At 37.6% G+C, this 21,928-nt stretch overlaps 1 protein-coding gene across 1 annotated transcript; it reads left to right on the forward strand.

Annotated features, from left to right (window-relative positions):
- The first annotated feature begins 871 nt into the window (after positions 1–871).
- Positions 872–5,601, forward strand: inab (internexin neuronal intermediate filament protein, alpha b). The gene is made up of 3 exons (XM_043237776.1): positions 872–2,190; positions 2,924–3,048; positions 3,273–5,601. Exons 1-3 carry the CDS (start codon positions 1,153–1,155, stop codon positions 3,526–3,528), a joined length of 1,419 nt encoding a protein of 472 aa, XP_043093711.1. The 5' UTR covers positions 872–1,152; the 3' UTR covers positions 3,529–5,601.
- Positions 5,602–21,928: the final 16,327 nt, after the last annotated feature.

Genomic DNA, 21,928 nt, shown 5'->3' on the forward strand with positions numbered 1-21,928 from the left:
CCAACAGATGGCAGCACTGTATAACTATATCTCCTCATCATAGCCGTATAATCTTGTGTAGCCCTATTTTAGAGAGCCTTTACAGTCCTGACAGATTATTACTACAGAAAGAACAAATCCAAGATAGCTTTCTGATTGTTTTATACCTGGCAATCTACGCTATCATCATCACAACGTTAGCTGTAAGTTAATTTTGCATTATTATTAGCAAACTAAAACGGGATAAATATAAGGCCTACTATAATCTACACTGTACAAATGTTAGTAGCCCAATTAAAAACAACAATGCTACAGCAGCAGAAAATATGATTTGCCTACTGTACGAATATAAAGAAAATATTTATATTGACTATTGGGCATTTAAAAAATATATATAAAAAATTATTTTTGGTTTTAATAGAGACAAATAATCGCTTTAGCCCAAGACTACAGAAAGGGGGCACTAACAGAATTCCCTGCACCTTCTCAGCTGAACTCAGTGAACTCGTCCTTAAACTTATTTGGCATTTCACACAAACAAAACATTTGTATGAACAGATCTTAATAAACGTATAACATTTATTATCTAGATTTAATCTAATCTGAAACATGTGCAGAACTGTGAAATATAACTGCCATAACTGTAACACCTTTATTTTATTTTAACACTATCACAACTGCTTTTATATGATATTTTTACTCTAAATAATAATAATAATAATAATAATAATAATAATAATAATAATAAAGCCTAATACAAAGTTGATCACAAAGACATGTCTATGTGCACGTGACAGAATTGTATTTATGTTTTCACAGGTATTTTTCACAGTTGTGTCGTGACGCTGTATGATTGTGTAAATGAACCATATGATATTTTGCTGACATCAGCACTGCGCCAAAAAGGACAGTTCCATCAGCTCCTGCTGCCGATCTGACTTTACAGCGAAACACTGAACGCAACATCTTCTACGGGCTCTCTGCGGCTTTAAAAGTTAAAATAATCTATAGATCGGCTCATTTGTCGCATTTTTTCAGGGTCTGTCCATCTGAAACATCTGCAGTAAGGAAGGTTGAATGCGAGGAGCAGCACGGGTAAATTATTGATTGGGACAGTCCTGCTATAAAAGCAGACGCCGCCTGGGTTCTGCTCCTTGTCTTCAAAACGCCAAGATGAGCTACGGATCCGACATCTACTCCGCCTCTTCCTACCGGAAGATCTTCGGGGACTCCACCCGCTACTCAGCCTCTCCATCCCGGCTGAGCAGCTCCCGGAGCGGCTTTAAGTCCCAGCCCACCACCCGCTCCGGCATCCCAAGCTCCTACAAGCGCACCACCCGATCCGCCTTCCCTTCTTCATCCTTGACTCTGGAAAGCTTCGACTTCACCCAGAGCACCGCGCTTAACAATGAGTTCAAAATCATCCGCACCAACGAGAAGGAGCAGATGCAAGGGCTCAACGACCGTTTCGCCATGTTCATCGAAAAAGTTCGCAATCTGGAGCAGCACAACAAAGTGCTGGAGACCGAGCTCGTGACCCTGCGCCAGCGCCAGACGGAACCGTCACGTCTGGCCGAACTCTACCAGCAGGAGATCCGAGAACTGCGCTCCCAACTAGAGGAACTCAACGCGGAGAAGAACCAGATGATGTTCGAGCGCGACAACATTGAGGAGGACCTCCAGAAACTCCAGGAGAAGTTCGAGGAGGAGATGAGAATGCGCGAGGAGGCCGAGCAAACGCTTAGAGCTTTCAAAAAGGACGTGGACAACGCCACGATGGTGCGCCTAGACCTGGAGAAGAAGGTCGAAGCCCTTCTGGACGAGATCAACTTTATGAGAAAGGTGCACGAAGAGGAGGTGACTGAGCTCATGAACATGATCCAGGCTACCCAGGTGTCCGTGGAGATGGAGGTGGCCAAACCCGACCTCACCTCCGCCCTCAAGGAGATTCGCGGTCAGTACGAGGCCATGGCGAACAAGAACCTGCAGTCCGCTGAAGAGTGGTACAAGTCCAAGTTCGCCGATCTCAGCGACCAGGCCAACAAGAGCAACGAGGTGATTCGCGCCAGCAGGGAAGAGCTCAACGAGTTCAGGAGGCAGCTGCAGTCCAAGACCATCGAGATCGAGAGCCTGAAGGGCACCAACGAATCGCTGGAAAGGCAGATTCACGAGATGGAGGACAGGCACAACGCCGAGGTCATGGGCTACCAGGTCGGTTCCTTGTTCCTGATTTTAATCTAACACGTGTTTAACTGAGTTACAACGAGTTTCACTTCTTTAAAATTATCACAGATATTCAGAATATTGGCTTATTTTTAAAACAACCCAAATCTTTATTTACGGTGTTAGAATAACTAGCGTAAAAATAGAATAACTTATTATTATTTGAAACTTGTGCTTCCGTTAACAAGACAGCAGACAAAAGAGCTCCGTGGAATGGGCGTGGCCACAGCAAGTGACTGAATGTTACGGCTTCTCTGTCCATGGTGCTAAAATTACTTCGGACTAAGTTAAATGAACAGCCTATATTCGGTATTTTATTCATAAGGTTTTCCAAACCTTTTAATAAATCATCTGCCATCAAATAATGATGACAACGTGCCGCTAAATAATGAATAAATGCTTTAGCCCATAACATTTTATGCTTTCCCCCACAAGCATCGTTGTATTTCTTTATTTCTTTCTGCAGTGCAATACATGTGCAGGGTAAGTTTCAAGAATAAAGTATTGGCGTCAATGGTTTCATGAAGAACCTTTACCACCCACAAAGCCTTTCCGTTCCACAAAAGGTTCTTAATAGTGAACAGAGAAAAGGGGTTCTTTACATTTTTAAGGATTGTTTGATTTTTAGCTCACGCTAAGAAAAATGGTTCCTGTAAGAATTGTTCACAGTTTCTGGAAACATTTCTAGTGTCAAATCAAATAATTAATTCTAATCACCCAGGACACAATTGGGCAGCTGGAGAATGAGCTGAGGACCACTAAGAGTGAGATGGCTCGTCACCTTAGAGAGTACCAAGACCTCCTTAATGTCAAGATGGCACTAGACATAGAGATCGCTGCCTACAGGTAATAAACAATGTTTGTTATTGATACACTGTACGTGGAGGTGAACGCAAGCACATTCTGTCCATTCTCACCTGTGATATAAAATAAAAATATTGAGAACTGCTAATGTTACACGGATATTATATTCCATTGTTCTCTATTCATTCAGTTAAACTCCACAAATCTGCCACACCTTGCCTCACCGCCTTCTCTTTGTTCGCTCTCTCATTTATTATCCAACTCAGGAAACTGTTGGAAGGGGAGGAGACACGTATCAGCACCGGAGTCACCTACCCCACCCCTTCCTCCATGTCCAGCTACAGCTACCAGTCCCGTATGTACAGCAGCACCAGCGTTAGCGGAAAGAAGGAGGTCAAGGATGATGACGACAAACATCAGCAGAGCAGCAAAACCGGCAAGGGCTCCTCCCAGTCTGACGACTCCAAGAAGAGTGACAAGATCGACTCCGGAGACGTGAACCCCACCAACCAGAAAAACTAAGCGTCTCAACCCCTCCTTCTTCTTTCCTCTCCTTCTTTCCCTCTACCTTCTCCATCACCCTCTTTTCCCAAACATCCCCTCTCCACAAAGAGGGTCTCAGAGAGGAATCTAGCGCATTTCAACTGATTCTTTCACCTCCCACTCAGTCACGGGCAGCAGTCCTTCTGTAGCAAACCACTGCTCAATACACACTCTCTGATGCACATGTTCTCTGTTTCCAGTCTTATCGTCACTTCTACAGTAACTGCACCGAAACAGGCTTCTATCAGCAGATTGCGTTAAGAAAAAACGTCAGTGCGCTTAGTTTTGGTGAAGGTAGCTTGCCGTGCAAAGCCAGTGAAAAACTTAACTTGCAATAATATTTTCTGTCTCACGATATAAGCCGTAAGCAAAGCAGGTGTCGCTGTCTTTGAATCAATGCCAACCCTAGTAACGATCGCGTCTTTTGAGTATCGTTGCATCAGGATTGCGTCTCCAGTTCGGCATGCTCATAATGCATTCGAAAAAAACGAAATAAATAAGATCCGAAACTAGACACTCCACCCAGCCGAATTCCTCTCCAAGACTGCTCTTGATTTCATTTTTGAACGTATTCTACCCACTTGCCCTTTAAAAGCAACAAGGATGCGAGCCTAATAGCGAGTTCTCACTGCATGAGGTTTTTCTGCTGTTTGCATGGTGACTGTATGTGGGTCCAACAGAAGTTTACCTGTACTTTCATAGCGGTGTGCCTGCCATTCCTCTCAGTACTTAAGGCTGCATTAGTTCACCAGCCAATGGGCGAGACTGAGAGCAAAATGATACACGGCACTGCTGAAGCCTTTCACATGCTGCTAAATGCTTGTGATTAATACAATTTCTGACAAGTACTTTGAAGCCAGGGCACTTAAATGTATGTAAACAGCATCTCAACCATATCGACTGTCGCAGTGGAGGAACATGGCAGATATTGTGAAAACATAGCGTGAGTAAGAAACAAGAAATGGCTCGTTCGAATCAGCTTTAAGTTCTCTTTACCTCGCTGCTTCTGAGTCCTGAATTGGTTGAGTTTGGGCGGCTGATACAAATATTATGACTTTGTTAATAAAAGTAACAGTATATACTTAGAATTTAGAAAATGCATTAACATTTCAACCTTTTACTTGTATATTCGTGGATGCCTGAAGCACATTTACGGTGCGGAAACGCAGCACAACTATTCACAATGCATCTCAAACACCTAAACATCTTACTTGAATCTAGTGTACTCTCATACAAAGAAGTCACTGTCACAGTAAACCTCGGGAACCCAATGAATCCCTTTGGTAAACGCATATCAACAGGTAATGCTAGTGAAATATCTTCATAACACTTCTGCTACACTGCCAGGTTTTGATACCACTTGCCTCTATGTCGTGGCTTTGTTAAGCCTGACTTGCTGCACTCTTTCTCTAGAAAGCTTGAACAGATCGATAAAGTTGGGCTTAATTCACGTTAAGAGCTGCACGATGGGAACCGACCTGAATGGAACTCATTTTTCCGATGAACACTGTGACATCGGCATGCTTAGCTGCGAGGGAATGTCAGGCAAATCTGGAATTTTGCCTTTACGTTCTCACAGACGCTTCTTAGGCCTGGCATCCTGAGAGTTTTGATTGCTCTGCCGCTTTTAAGAGAGCGAAAGGTGATTGCTGAAACGATGCAGTTTGAAGAAGGAGAATTTCAAAACTGCACTGCCAAACTTTTGTAATGCATGTGCGATCGACATCCCTCCATAAAAAGGCAACCCCGCTTTCACACCAGTACAAAACAGTTCATCTAATACATGCTACCGTTTATGTATGAATGCTCTCGGTTATTAAAAAAATGCCTTAAGCCACCAGCAGCTTTCTGAATCTGGCAGGGTGTGCATTAACCTGTTATTTCTGCTAAGAATGTGACTTTGTTTGCTATCTAGCGTGTAGGGGCCACTGTGTACTGGATGACTGAAACTTTAGGAGCTGAATGTACAGGTAGTTGATGTTATTTCTATTTAGTCATTATCTTACTGCTGTATGGCACATGACCAATAAAGACCTGACATTATGAAGCCTACCTTAATGCATCTTTCCTTATTAAACTGAATGCGATTTCTGAAAGCTCACCGAAAATGGCTAATGAAACTGAAATGTTTTTTGTTTCAAGCATTACAGCAATTAATTAGCTTTTGCAGTATAACTCAAGACATTAAGGTTTTGTGGTTTAGAACTGCTGATGCGTTTCTGTTTCATTATGGTCAGCCACTTGAAATATTACAAATAATCAATTTAGCCAAATTTTGATGTGTGGCGAGTTATTATAATTTTACATTTCTTGACCTAAGATCACTAAAAAAGGCATCCTACTTTTTACATTGTTTGGCTTTATTAATGTCAAAATGTTAATATCACTGAATATACCAATCTGGTGATTGATGTAGGTTAAATCAAGCAAATATATAGTTCGCAGGTTATTCTTGATTTCCAAGCTGCATTAAACTTTTATGTTTATATCTATCTGTTTTTATCTAACAAGCGGAGGAGGAATGCTAACAGTCTCAAGTGCAATAATTATTAAGAGGGATCCAAAAACCTAGCCTATATATCACTGTTGTTTTATTACCACTGAAATGATATTATATATTTAGATTTTCTGATTTCGTTTTCTTTTTTAGTTTCATTAGTTTTATCAAAAATAATAATATAATTTATCAATGTCTATATAGAATTCTTTTCATTTTTAGTTGTTTTAATAGACCAAGCTAAATGAAACGGTAACGCTTTACAATAAGCTCTGATTAACATCAAATAATGCATTAAGTAGCAAACTTTAACAATATTCATGTTCATGTTAACTAACAATGTATTAACTAGTGATAGCAAACTTTCAATCTTAAAAACGTGTTAGCAAACGTATTAACGTTAATCTTAACAATGTGCCCTTTCTTTTTTTAGCTCAGCGGGAAACCCACCTTTAACTCTGTGCCTGCAGTCCCACAATCCATCATGTTCTAGTTTATGTTAGTCTTCGGGGATCAGGAGTCGAGAGGACGAGGACAATTACATTGTGTGTGTTTTTATTTCTTTTTTATTTCTCAGTGAAAAGCAATGGAGATGTCGTAGCTTCTGGAATAACATTTAAAGAATTTGGTTGTACAAAGAACACACACACACACACACACACGACCTTTACCTGTACCAGTCCCACATATGGTGTGTGGTAGGTAACACTCGTGACTGCACCTCTGTGCTGTGTGGGCAATAACATGCACTGCAGTTCTACCAAGATTTATATCCCTGCAATGCCGCCAACAAGCTATGGACGTCCCGTCGTGACAAACGTGCACCGAGAGCCACCTCTTACACCCCCAAGCCTAAACAGAGACTTTATTTAGCTCGTATTCCACTGCTATTCTCTGTATCATTTGATAAATCTGTCTACACCTCACTAACACCATCAGAGGCTGTGATTCTGACGCTACTGATGACTGACTTCACACTGCATAGTATCAGCACGTTTCACAATTACAGACAGGCATGAAGACAGAGACCTTCCTGTGACAGAGATAAAGTAGAAAAGGACTTACTTGAAGTTGCTTGCATGTGTTAACCACATCTCAGTGCACAAGGACTCTAAATAACCTCCTCAACTATCCTGCAGAGACCAGGCTAGCGCGAGGTTAGAGAGATCAAGTAAAAACGATAGACACTGCGTGAATTCACGTTTATATTTTGTATAGAAAATCTGGTATAATCTGTCAAGTGGAAATGGTTAGTTCTATAAAAAAAAGCAATTGTGTTATTCAGTCAGCAACAGATGGCGTCTGAAATGTTTAGCTGTCCGCAGGGTGCAAGACATGTATGAGACAGGACAAAATGATTGGGATTTTTTGGAATTATTTATTGGACTTAAGTATACTGTGTTTAATTATAAAGCGAAAGCCCCGCTCAAGTGAATCTGACAAGACAGCGTTTTTATTAATTCAGCAACTGCAAACCAACAAATTCATTTTCTCGGCGAAGCATGTAATATACAACTAAAATAAAGATAGGATTTATGAAAACCAGCAATATCTGCATTTTATTATACAAAACGCATTTACATGCAAATACAGAAAAGTTTAACCTCACTTTTATTCACAGTTACGTGTATAAATCAATTATTATAGTTAAATATTTTTATATTTATACATTAATGAATCTAACAACAATCATAAAATAACAATTGGGATGAAACTGCATTAAAAATATGTTGGATCCGTATACATACCATGCTCTCTTTCTAATAAAGTAAAAATTGCACACACAACGTTTCTCCCCAAAGACATACGGTGTTATTGATGTCCAACCTGTCCCAGATATGTAATTCAGGTGGAGGTGATCGGAGAATAATGCCTTGTATATGACTGGTTCCACAGAAAATAACTTCAAAGTTTCAGTTCCATTTGACTTTTATTGGTGTGGACAAAAAATACAATGGAAGTGAATGGTGACCAGAAATGTTTGTATACTGACATCCTTCAAAATATCTCATAAGAAAGAACACTGTGCAGGTGTGGAAAGGCATTTATAGTGAGTAAATAATGAAAGGATTTTCATTTTTTGGACGAACTATCCCTTTAACATAATCAAGCATGCATATGCACACACTGCTGAATTATTCATGTTTTTCTCCTGGTGGAAGGACAATGACTGGATGAGGCAACAGAGGGAAAATCTCAGCGGCGTCCTCGCCGTGACCTTCTCCTATCAGAGAGCGGTCATCCTGCACACGGTCAGAACAATTATCTCAAACTGATGCGGGCCTAATCTAATCACCGCCTAATTAAAAAAGTGTAACTATCTATATGATAAGACACGATCTAAAACATCAGTCATTAAAAAAAGAGTCATGCCCGCGGCCTCGCTAAACCAGTTCATTTGCTCCTTACAAATGTCCCTCAAAACGACAGAGAGATGAAACAGAAGGTCAGTGAAGTTACCTGTCAGTAAAGTGTTAACTGGCCTGCTGCAGCGGCTGTTGCCGTGGATACTGTTGCCAAGCCCCAACCCACTGTGCCCTTGCAGCACTGAGAGATGCTCGTGGGAAGCCGCACGCACACTTCACAAGCCCACCCTACAGACACTGAGCAATCAACAGAAAATGGATTCATAAAGAGACGGATGAAAGAACAGCCTGAAGTTCTGCTCAGAATAAGACTTTCAATTGTCCTTAATAACTACATCATAGTCACTTCCAGTGATGTTTTCCAGTGTCACCCCTATCAAATGTGGTTAGAAATGGATTTTTAAAAATAGGACGAGGGAAATGGATGTGTTTTAATGCTACGAGCTGTTCTTTGTAGGCCACGGAGTGGATTCTGTTACCGTTATTGTACATTAAACAATCATTTAAATGGATAAAACAGATTGAGTTAAGGTTAGTTTAGGCCTTATTCTGCGCTCATAATACTAATTTGTTGTTCCGGGCCAAAAAAGACTGGTATAAAAAAGTAATTGCTTGTAAATCTTTCATTGTGATATATTATTAAAGTTATTAAAGTTATTAAAGTTAGAAAAGTTATGGAATTTTTTAAAGTTAACTTGTTTTTCCCTGTTGGGGAGTTAAAAGCTCACAAGCACTGCTTGAAATTAAATCAATCAATCACTGCAGAATTAGCGTCACCCAAAGGAGCGGTTTGGCAAAATAAGCTAAAAATAAGTGCATATTATAAAAAATGCACGTGAACCTACTGTCTGAGTCTCCCAAAACCAAAATATGAACCTTTCATAACCCATAATGCATTGTAACAATTCTTGGATTTAAACTTTTTTAAGTTTTAGTTATGGAACTTATTCTTACATAAATGCTTTAATTTGCTTCATAAGGCCTTTATTTAGCCCCGGGGCCACATGAAACCCTTTTATGATAAATGGATAAAATCTCAACCACCATTCACCGGGATTACATTATCTTCTACTGAAAGTGTAAAGTCATATTCGTGGCTTGAGGGATAGTAGATGATAAAATAAAATAAAAAATACACCACGATTTATTTTAACTAGCATTTTTGGGGAAAAAAGGAAATCTGCAAGTGAAAATGAGGGACATATAGAATTTCCTCGTGCATGATAAATAATACAGGCCCCATGATGCATCTGAACCGAGGTCTCATCAGCATTAGTAACCTGCTGGGCTTTCCTGAGGGAAATCACTGGATACAGCGTGATGAGGCTGTGTGGAGTCTACCATGAGTCATCAGCTTATGGGCATCCTGGGGAGAGAGGGAATGAGAGCTCTTGAACGGAAATATCTTGTACGTAAAAACAGTGAGAAAACAAGGTGAAACGAAGCTATTATTCTGTGATGCTGGGAGTTATGAAGGAAACATGCTGGAAATGTGATTGTCTGTGTACTTTGATTTGGGAGAATGCACGCATGCTGGCTTTTCTCTGGATTGGCTGTATGTGTGTGTGCAAGAGAGAGAGAGAAAGTAGACTAAAAATAGAACAGACACAACAGACTGAGACAGACAGGGACGCTATGAAGAGAGACACTGACACCAGTCACAAAATACTGTACACACACACACACACGCTCACACACTCACGCTCAAAACAACGGTCACAAGAGATGCTACCATTTCTTATGTGACTGGACTGCACTACTTACTCAGTCTTCTTCATAGTTCTTTTCAAAGTCATTTTATAACACATTTTAATATGTATTTTAAACATTTTATCACGTACATTTAAGTGTAATTATGTAAAAAACAATATGATTAAAACCTAATGCAATAAATGAAAATGATTTCATCTGTATTTTTATTTTATAAATGCAAAAAAAATCAATAATGCCATAAATAATGCTTATATTCATATATATAAAATAAATAAATTATATAAATAAAATATATATATAAATAAAATATATATATATATATATATATATATATATATATATATATGTATAAATATGAGAGTGTGTGTCTGTATTATGTATATTATAATAATATATATATATAAAATATATAATTATATAACCCATCCACAAAAATTTCAAAGAGGCTCTAGTAGGACTATTTTGTGGAAGCTCACTGCACTCTGCAATCCTAAAGAGATTTGCAAGTTTTCTCTACTCTCTCCGAACTATTTCAGCTTTGCATTTTGTTGAAACAAGCCTTTGACAGTTAAGCCTTTTTGATAATGGCTTTCAAAGGTACGTGTCTATTCAGCGGAGGCTCATTATTTTGGCTGCAGTGGCACCAGACAACAAGCTTTTCCTTTGAGACCTCTCCTCAAATGCACTCTGGTCGATGGGTGCGGGCTTCAGTGAGAACATTCACTCACAACAGATGGCCCCCATATCCTCAAGCTGCATATATTTTAAGCTATACAGAGAGTTCACACCCTTACTTCTTCTAATAGCATCTTCCAGGAAGGTGACGATTGAACAACCGAACCAGAGAAAACTACAGTAACACCTTAATGAAACGTCACGTAGAGCAAAAACATGTCGCACTGCAAAACCAGGAATCATTCTTTGTTGTCCTCAACGGTTGTGTCCGAAACCTAAGGCAGCTGACTTACTGCATTACTGCCCAGTCACTCAGTGACTCTGCAGACTGCATTTTAGTCTTGAGGCACTGCTTAAGGAAACTATTTTCAGACAGGCTTCCAAGGCAACATAATTATGTCATGTCAGATGATCAAAAACGAATTCAAGGGCAGTTTAGATAACAGAATGGAAAAAAAAAAATACACCAAGAGACATCATAACGCTTTAGTTACTGCCACAGCTTACATGAAAGAAGACTGAACAATACTTTCACAGCATTTACCAATATCGCTTGAATTTCACATTTTAAGTTGAATAAGTTCACATTAATGGAAACTAATCCGTCAGTAAATGAGCTGTGAGATATTGCTTTTTAAGATTAGTTTATCAGAAAGTCCCACAAGAAACTGTTTAGTTTCAGGACTAAAAATAATTAACTGAAAATCAAGGAAAACCTAAGGAAATAAATGAAAATGAATATGAAAATAATATAATTAAATTAAATTGTCATATTTACAAAAAACAAAAACAAAACTAACAAAAAATGGCTAACTAAATAAAAATGAAATAAAAACATTTTAAAGGTTATTTAAAATGATAATAAAACTATGTAATAATACATAATAATAATAATAATAATAATAATAATAATAATAATATATAATTGCTGTAAAAAAAGCACTGTTAAGTAGTGACCTGTTATTGTTGCCCTAAAGAGCATTTCTACTTAATTTAACCCACACAAATTAGTTTTGTTGGAGTACATTTACATATTATTATTGATTCTGTGATATTAAATAATATTGTTCACTTGAAAAAAAATACATATCATGTACTATAAATGGTAGATTTGAAAACAACCGATTGCTGTTTTGGTGGTGCAGCTCAGCCCCGCGTCCAGCTAAAGTGATAATGGGATATGTGCACTAGATGTGCAATCTGATGCCCTCGGAATCAACAACAAAGCACACTAATCAGCACAAGACACACACACACACACACACACAGTTCAGAGGAGGCAGGTCAAAAATCATCTAAGCTCAGCTAAGAGATAAGGCTAAAGTGTTATCGACTCGACATATTAACAGTTAAAGAATAGCAATTACTTTATTTAATATAAGTGAAGGTGAGTTGAAAGACTATACGTTCGTTTGTTTCCTTGATGTGAGGACTTTTCCTGAATGCTGATAGGTTGAGAAAATATTGAGACTGTGGCAGAGACAAAGATAAGGATGGGAAAAACAACCCAGGCTGGACTGCAACAGAGATTGTGATGGTAATGTGGTGCTAAAAGTGTTGGAGCGCCACACCCTGTGAAGCGTGTGTGTGTGTGTGTGTGTGTGTGTGTGTGCGCGTGCTGGGACGCGTGAAGGGAGTGTTTAGCACACACAAGCACATCCCACCCGTGATGCATACACATGTCACTCCGCAGCGGAGAGGGAGGGGAGAGCCGCACTGCTGCACTGCCCTTCACCGCAGGTACACACACACACACACACACACACACATCAATCAATCACACGCTAGACGTGGACTGTATGTGGGCATCATGTTATACTCAGTCATGAACATTTTGTGAAAGCATACTTATCCTCAGGCTAATGATTTCTTTCCTCGTGGGATCAGATTGGAATGTTTCATTTTGGGGCTAACGATTGCTTTAACGTGGCATATGACATTTAACTATTAAACCGACAGGAAAAAAAAGATTGATGTTGCTGTTATCGTGTGACACTGCGAATTTCAAATATTAACTTGGTCTTGTCACAATGTGAATTTTCAAGTTTGCATAATAAATGCAGTGAAGTGTCTCTGTAGGACGCTGTGGAGACACACGCAGACACGACCCATGGTGCTTAAACACACGATTAATGAGTTTGTTTCACTCATGGCTGCAGGAAATCAACACAACATTGGAAATTAAAGCTTTTAATTGTGATGTTATTAAGTAATTTATGAATTGCTTATGATATGAGGAATATACTCTCTTACTGGCATTAATGGTACATCAGTGGAACATTTCCACCGCATTAAAGGTTTCTTTACAGTGAAATAAAAAGTTGCTTTGGATAACTATTATCTTACATTTCTTCACCCATGTCTGCATTACACAAATAAAGCTTTAAATGGGACAATCGCCTTGTCATTATCAGTCCTTTAATACTTCAAAAAGCATAAATACATATAGCACATTCAAATATTGGATAACATTTTTGAGGCTTCAAGTCATATTAAAACATTTCAGCAATGCAGAGAAGTACTTTGTGTGTGTGTGGAATGTGACACACACACACACACACACACACACACACACACACACACACACACACACACACATCCAGGTCTCCTTCTACACAAATGCTGATTTTGCTGACAGCAGCTGAAGGGGCTGCTGGGAGAATTGTGTGTGAACATAAACAGCTATTGATTAGCCTAGAAAGCGCTCTTCACATTACTCTGATCCAGATGTAATTAAATAAGCAACATACAGTTCTGCCAGAAGACTTCTGAGGTCCCCAGAGCAGAGGCTGCTAGGAAACAACCTAGGCAGTGTCCATTACAAGCCTTACCAGCCGGTTTAACTTTGTCTTTAGTTGTTTTGTGTGTTGCAATCATATGAGGAAGTGCTTTTTTGAAATATTTTGGTTTCACTTTGCTTTGATGGTCCCTTATAAACATTCAATAAATAGACGTGCACTACTTTCATTAGTAGAGCATAAGTAGACAGGTTAGAATAAGTTGACATGTCAGTAGAATATCTGCTGGTAGATCATCACAATAAAGAGTCAGCAGATAATAATCAGAAAATCTACTTATACTCCAATCAGTTATTTGACATGAAGGTGCACAGTTACTTATTGTTAACAGAATGTTCATAAGGGACCGTCAAAATATTTCTAACATACTGCATGTTAATTGCAGCGATTTGTATAAGTGAGGCATCTGCTTATGCCCTTTTCTTAGATCTTACGAAAGCAGACATGTCTTTGTAGCGGTGAGCAGCATTCTTTCATTATATTCTCTTTGATTCTTTCCATATAGATGTGATATTTCCATATCTGTCCCGGGGTGCGTTTCTTAAAAGAGTTGTGAACCAGCTGTGCTCACAAGTTCTGTGGTCACCAACACAGTTCAACGATTCTGTAATTGTATTTTAATGATTTTACCAAACAATCGTTTTTTTTTTTAAAAGTGTGTGCATGTGCATAAATGTGTGAGAGAACCCTTACGTATGACAGAAGTGTGAAGCAGCCAAGAATCAAACAACAACAACAAAACTCAATTAATAAGTAGAATTTATCGACCCATCACATCATCAATAGATTAATAACAGTCCTATATTGGTTTCCGGAAACAGCTGTGACTAGCTGCTTGGTTTTTCAACAGTGCATATAGTAATTAATCAGCGAGTTACACGGTTGTACAGGAAACACATCTTCTGATTGGTTAATGCAAATGATGTCATTGACTTTGACTAGGCGCTTTCAGCCATTACTTATATACTGTACTTCTAGACTTACTCAGCAGCAAAACATTTCCTTTTTTTCAGCTAAAATCCCCTGCTCCTGGTGAAATTCTTTCTCTTTCTCTGCTCTTTTCTTTCCACGCGCGAAGAAGATTCGCCACAGAGCCATTGCATTCTTTTAAAAGCTTGTATAAATGAAATACCAAAGGCATTCAAATGATGCCAATGTGAAATATTCTGACAAGGACTAAAAAAAGATTTCACGGCATTTTCACAAATCAGACTACATTACAGAAAACTGCCACACTGTGTAAATGATGCTACCAAATTCTATCAGATGACAGTTAAAGAGATTTTCATGAATATTTCTATATAATGTCTCATTGTGATGTATGAATTCCAGGATTTCAGGATATAAAAGCTTGCTGTTTGGATGGATGTATGGCTGCGTGAATAAAAAATTAAAAAGAAACCACATGAAGGCTAAAAATTATGGTTCAGTACATTATTAAGCTGTTCTTTCCTGAATGAATAGATGTTTTCTCTGGCGATGCTCCTTTCATTGTTTAAGATGACCCCTGTTTTCATTTGTCTACACAGGTCAGATGGTTTGGCTTTAAGCCACATCTCTGGGGCTTAATGTTGGGGGTGTGATTTCTAGAGCCATCATTACACACACACACACACACACACACACACAAACAGACACACAGAGCTGTTTAGAAGCCCCAGCCTCGACCACCTGCCCCATTTTCTTAATGACATGTCAAGAACTTCTAGCATGATTAAATTGCCAGTTAAGTCCACACACACACACACACACACACACACACACACACACACACACACACACACACACAAATGTGCTGTGGTCAGGAAAGGCAGAGTCTTTCTGAGAGTCAACAGCAGTGACAGACAGCAGTGAGAAAATCAATAGGCTGACTATAATAAATAGTGTATTGGGACATTAGAGGCACGCGGGTGTTTGTTGTGCAAAACCTCTGACACTTCTGTAGTGTGTGTCTTCTCAGAACTCACTGACCCTCTGAGCTCTCATCTGTGCATTAGACGAAACACAATTAGCTCACTCACTCCCTACTTTTCTTCTTATTCCCTGTCAGGACAAAAGGGCCAAAGCTTAAGTCATTTTTTGCTCTTTTTTGCATTCAAAAATCCTTAAATAGCATAGAATGGCCTGGAAATGCTATAGAAAAGGAAGGAAGGGGTCATTTGATCAGGAAATGTCACAAGCTAGATTCACTTTAAATAAACGAGCACCAAGACTCATACAAACTATGGACAAAAAACATTTTCATAATAATGACATAATAAAGGACTGCAGTATCTGCCATAATCACTTTATTTTACATTTTAATCTATTTTAATTTGTACTTTATTATTATACCATCAACTCAAATCTTCAATCAATCTTATCAAACGTCACGTAAATGGCTCAGGTGAAGAATGGTATGCTCTAAGAAAAGTCTGTAAAAGTCAGAGATTTTCTGTATTTAAAGCATCTTTCTGTCGTTTTACACTTTAAGATATCAGTGCTATCATTCATGGGATTTATTTTTGTTGAATGCAGAAGAATGATTCTTATACAAAGCTCAAGACTAACCACAAAAACGCACTATTTTTACAGCAGCTCCTGGTATATTTAAAATACTTCTAAAAAATATATGCATAACAGCATGAGGGTGAGTAAAAAAAAAACTACAAAACTGTAGGATGACAGATCTCGTTTTTTATCTCCGAAACGACCTTGTCCATTAATTAAAATAACAAGCGATTTGAAGCAAATTTTGTTTCCAAAATCAGGCCATTTCTGTGCTATTGTGTCCTACAGCAAGCTAGCGATCATTAGCAGTCCAGAAAGCAGAGTGTGCTCAGAGCTGTCGTCTCAGGGGAGGCTTTCCCTGTCACACACCCCAGAGCTCCACAGCTGAGCTTTACCCTCACAGCCACAGCAAATCTAATCAAATGGTTAAGTGGATTTAACGAAATAGATAAATTAGTTCAATGAAATGTGTAATAAAGGATCAAATGAGGTTATTCCAGATTTATTTAAACCCTAAAGAGCATTGGCTGTATAGAGGATGATGTATTCGTGATGTAGTTGGTTCTGTATCAGATGAAATGTAATGGATCAACGCCAGGCCCGTAAAGTTGCGGTCTGGCAGTAGTCCTTGGCAAACACTCCCTGCGGTAGGTCTTTGCTGACATACAAGTAAAATGACACCCCGAAGAGTTCAGCTGCTGCCTTTCATGACATAAATCACCACAGCTACAGCCTGCAATCGAGACATTATTGGATAAATTAAACAGAAGTTTTTTTTTTTCTATTTCTGTCTTTTTAGATATTGTTTTTCTTTTGTTTTACTGGAAAATAAGGTTCTAACATGAGTTAAATATATTGTGTATCTTTATATGCAAATAAAATACCCCGGATAATGTTCTCAGAACGTTATACATCCTTCATACCTTTTTTTGAAACTGAAAATATATATTTTTGGTTACTACCTTCTTATTTCGGAACATTCAATGGTAAAATTTCCATTATGTTTGCAAAATGATTGCATGGAATTTTCTCGTAACATTTAGGCTAATTAAGAAAGAACGCTAAAAAAATGTTCAGAGAACATCATGAAACAACATTTTTCATAAATGTTCGGTAAGAGTAGGTAACACTTATTCACTAGTAATTTTCCCTCAATAAATGAATTAATAGTTAGTAAGGTAGTTATTAGTATTGGGTAAGATTAGTGATGTAGAATAAGCTTATCTAATAAGAAATTAATATGTACTTAATTACTACTAATAAATACCTCATTCAATAATAAAGTGTAAAATAATAATAAAATATAAATAATAAAAATAAGGTGTTACCAAATGTTCACAGAATATATTTTTGTTAGACGTCTATATAAACATCTGAATATCCTTTATTGAGCAAAGACTCGTTCCTCACGGGTTATTGGTGTTAATGTAGGCTGTATTTATCTTTAACCCTTCAATTAAAAACCAATTGCTCTTTGTCACACTCCTCCCATCAATCAATTGAGTCTGCACATGACCCAGGGAAGCTAACTCATGACATTTTTCCATTAAATCAGAATAACACTGCAAACAAATAACTTACTTTTCCTCTTATATTTTAAATGCAAGCTGTAGTCCTTAACTTTTTTTGTGTTCAAAATGTCATATAATAACAATGTACACCATTAATCCATTTTCACAACTATATTTTTGGCTTGTCCTGAATCACTATGGTACACCTATAATACATGTTTATATTTAGATAATTGCTGTTGGTCCCTCATTTTATATCTGCATTGTGATATTTTTCAGAGTGATGATATTGATGGTCATATGATCTTCCTACAAAGAAAATTATTTGTGTATTTGGTGTAATGCAATGTGTTTATGCACTCTAAAACAGGTTGTACGTTTGTACAAAGCTCATCGTTCTAAAAAAGCGAGATGTAGTCTGATTGGCCAGCTATTCACTGCGTTGTGATTGGTCGAATACCTTTATGACTCTTAACATGATACTGTGTCCCAGAACTATGACACAAAAACAACAAAAGCCATCACTTTATTTGTGATCGGAGAAACGACAAACAACAAGCTCACATTTTAAGAAAACGTTCTTAAAGATTGTGAGTCAGAAGCGCCAGACTGTCCTTGCAAAGGGAGGATTGCTGCACTTTATAGTCTTTGTGCACAGATAGCATTGGCTTCTTTGCAGATTTTAGGAATCATTCCTTGGTAAATGTGTTGAACTGTTCTGGAACGGTGTTATATATTTGTAGTCGTGTCCTCTTTTGGAAGCACAAACAAAGTAGTTTCACTTTCACACGAAACACAGCATGTCCAGAACATGGAGCCGGCAACAACACTACAGCGAGAAGAATATCTCCACCTTCTTTCTTTGCATTTCTTTACGCTGGGCCTTCTTTCAGTGTTATGAAAATAAACCCACACAGTGATGTAGAGAAGTGGGGGCGTGTTTAAACCAGCTGTTGTAGGGTGGTGTGGACAAAGAACATGACGTTTATAAAGAACATCTTGCAAAGAGAAAGGAAAACTTAAAATAGCATCATATGACCCATTTAAGTGATGTCAGTAAGGAAAGAAAAAAAAATTGATTCAAGGTTGTGAACAAGAATATTTTAATTCTCAATATATAAGCCCTTGCAATTGTTCACAAAAAGACCAAAAACATGCAAAAAGAGGTAAATAGAATTAATTTTCATTAATTCATTTCACGTATAAGGTCAGTATTTTTTTATTTATAAATTAACATTTACGAATCTTCAAAATCAAAAATCAAAGCATAAACTCAAAACTGGCCCTATTACAACATTTGACATCCGCGGCGTATTATCTCAACAATAATTATGCACTCTAAAAATGAAATGGTTTTATGATTGTCAAAAATATGATTTAATATCACTGAATCAACCTAATTTGCACAACTTTATTTGGCTTACGTCAGGTTGAAGAATCTATAATTGTAATAATTGCAGGTTCTCACCAGTGCACTTTTACAAAACAAAAAAAAAAGAATTAGCTGTTTCAAAAATGACACAAGTCAGATGTAAATGCAAGCGATGCAATATTCTGCACTGTATTGCACTATAGTGTGTGTGTGTGTGTGTGTGTGCTGTGTGTCTGCTTCTTCTGGAAGTGCCTGCAAATGTCATCTGCTGTTGAATTATTCAACAAAACAAAACAAATATAACATCTCAAGGAAAGTAAATTTGTGTGTAATAATATTCCAGCAGATGATTATCCATATACTTAGCAGCACTTGGTACACAGTAAATATGGTTTAAAGAATAATAAACCATCTTCATCAAATTAAACCTTAGACTCAATAACGCTCTATGTAAACCTAACAAATGAAATTGATTTAACTGGACTCACTATCTGATCAGTCGTGACCTTGTCTAGTGTCACACTTTGAAGGTTTTTTTCCACAGTCATGATGTCTCCCTCTCTATTCTGGGAAAGAAATATACTGTTGTACTGTGCTTGCGTGATGCTCTGTGCCGTAATTTCGGAGAGGCCTTGTTCAATAATTCAGACTAAGATTTTCTCAGAGCACAGTGATTCAAGATCCCAGTGTTCCAGCTAGCATCAGCCTGCCATTATTACGCCTCACTGGACTAAAGGTAACAGCCATCCAACCCCCAACTCACCAGAGAGAAAGAGTGAGAGGAAGAGGAATAGAAAGAGTTGAGAGTCCACCACCCCCTCAAATGAAAACTTCATGTGTGTGTGTGTTTGAAGTGGATGTGGGAGTGAAGCAGTACAGAATGAGGTCCATTTTACAGCGAGCTGTCTCATCTTAAACCTTTTTTATTCAATGGGTGCGTATATACATATATATATATATATATTACAGTATCAAATCAAGAAGACAGAAGATCCAAACACAAATAATAATTGTGGAATTTGTGAATTGGTAAGCTGTAGATTATTGTGATGTTTGGACTCTCATTCTGACGGCACCCATTCACTGCAGAGGATCCATGGCTGATCAAGTTATGTAATGACAAATCTGTTCCCATGAAGAAACAAAATCGTCTACATCTTCAATGAAACAAACAAACAAACAAAAAAACGTCTAGCTTAAATAACTTATAAATAAATCAGTAAAACAGCAATTTGTGTATTTTACATATTTTATGTAAATTTTACTGCTGCTGCTGTGTACAATCTACTTACCTTTGAACTTAACATTCATGAAGATATTAGGTAAATATTACATAATTACATATATGTGTGTAATATAAATTTACAGAAGAAAATAAGTAACTTTAGCTTTTTTACTTCAAAACAGGAAGTCATTTTTGCTGTCAAAACAAGTTTGTCAATACTTTAATTTTATTAAATGTTTTATTAAATCAGTTTTTCTACATTTTTAGACATGATTTGAATGCTGAACGGTTTGTTAGGATAAGACAATATTTGACCGAGATACAACTGTTTGAAAATCTGGACGCTGAGGGTGCAAAAGAAAGAAAGAAAAAAATGATAAAAAATCTTTAAATGAAGCCTTCGGCAATGCATATTATTAATTAAAAATTAAGTTTGATATATTCATAGAACATGATCTTTACTTAATATTCTAATGATTTCTGGGCACAAAGTAAAATCAGTTTGACCTATTCAGTAAATTTTTGGTGTGACTTTTAGCTGGTTTTGTGCCTCAGGGTCACATCTGGCACCCAATTAAACCATGCTTTCTTATTTTGTCTATGTTATTTTTAAAACTATAGATATCATATAAACACCATCTACATAATGCTCTCATACGAACACAGACACTTCAATACATGGTACACAATACACAATGATCGCAAAGTTACTAATACAGCTGGAAAACAGGAAAAAACAACAACTCATCATTCAAGCCACAGTGCATGATGGGAACACCAGTATCAGAAACAGTGGTTTTACTTAATTTTATAACATTTATAGTAATGATTTAACTTGTAAGCCAATAGAAAATGTACTTTGTTCATGAAGAAATTGCATTTGTTGTTCCGTTTTTATTAACAGCATAATTTTTCTGCTTGAGGATGAGTACATTTTCTTTTTTTTGCTGTGCTATTAAAGTTTTTTTTTTTCTACCAATAGTGCCTGAAGTATCCTTTTATTTTTAGAGTGATTAATATTTGTTGGAGTAACAGATTAGTGTTCATTTGCCTCATTAGTGAGTAGGAACAGGTAAAACGGTGCTTAATATTGAACAAAAACTGAATATTTACCAACATCTTCTTCAAGGCTTGTTTTCACTATTGTCTTGTTTCTCCCCTATCAGACGGGTTATTGCCACGTCTGCTTTCTCTAGTGGAAGCGCAGTTGACTGTAAAGTTGTTTTGCTCTCTGTAGTTATGCAAATCTCAATAATTAATGTGTAAGGTTGAACAGATGAAGCCGAAAACACCTCCAGCGAGAGAAAAGTTTCTTTTATTGCCGTTCAAGTTTCCAAACATTCTAAAATACTTCCTTGCACAAAAATAGACGTCGCTGAATTGTCCTGCGGGGGAAACGCATTTCGTGAAAGAACTCTCAGACAAAACATGTCGCCCTCTTTGTGGAAGCTGATCTAAATAGAAATGCATCTGCGAAATAAAAAATGTGAAACATGATTTTGTTGGTTTACTTTGGTAAAATCTATAGATACTTGCGATATAAGCCCAGCGTTAGTCTCAACATAAGGCATTTATATAGAGTTAATGAATTATGTATACGTGGTTGGAAGTAGGATCTATTTGTCATATTAAAGTGTCAGGCTAATTGAATACACGCAAACCACAGCTCATAACTCTAGTCATAACTGTGCCTTGCAATTGGATCTCACCGCATAACATGCAACTTAGTATT

This window comes from Puntigrus tetrazona, chromosome 1 (genome assembly GCF_018831695.1).
Source record: "Puntigrus tetrazona isolate hp1 chromosome 1, ASM1883169v1, whole genome shotgun sequence".
NCBI classification, from domain to species: Eukaryota; Metazoa; Chordata; class Actinopteri; order Cypriniformes; family Cyprinidae; genus Puntigrus; species Puntigrus tetrazona.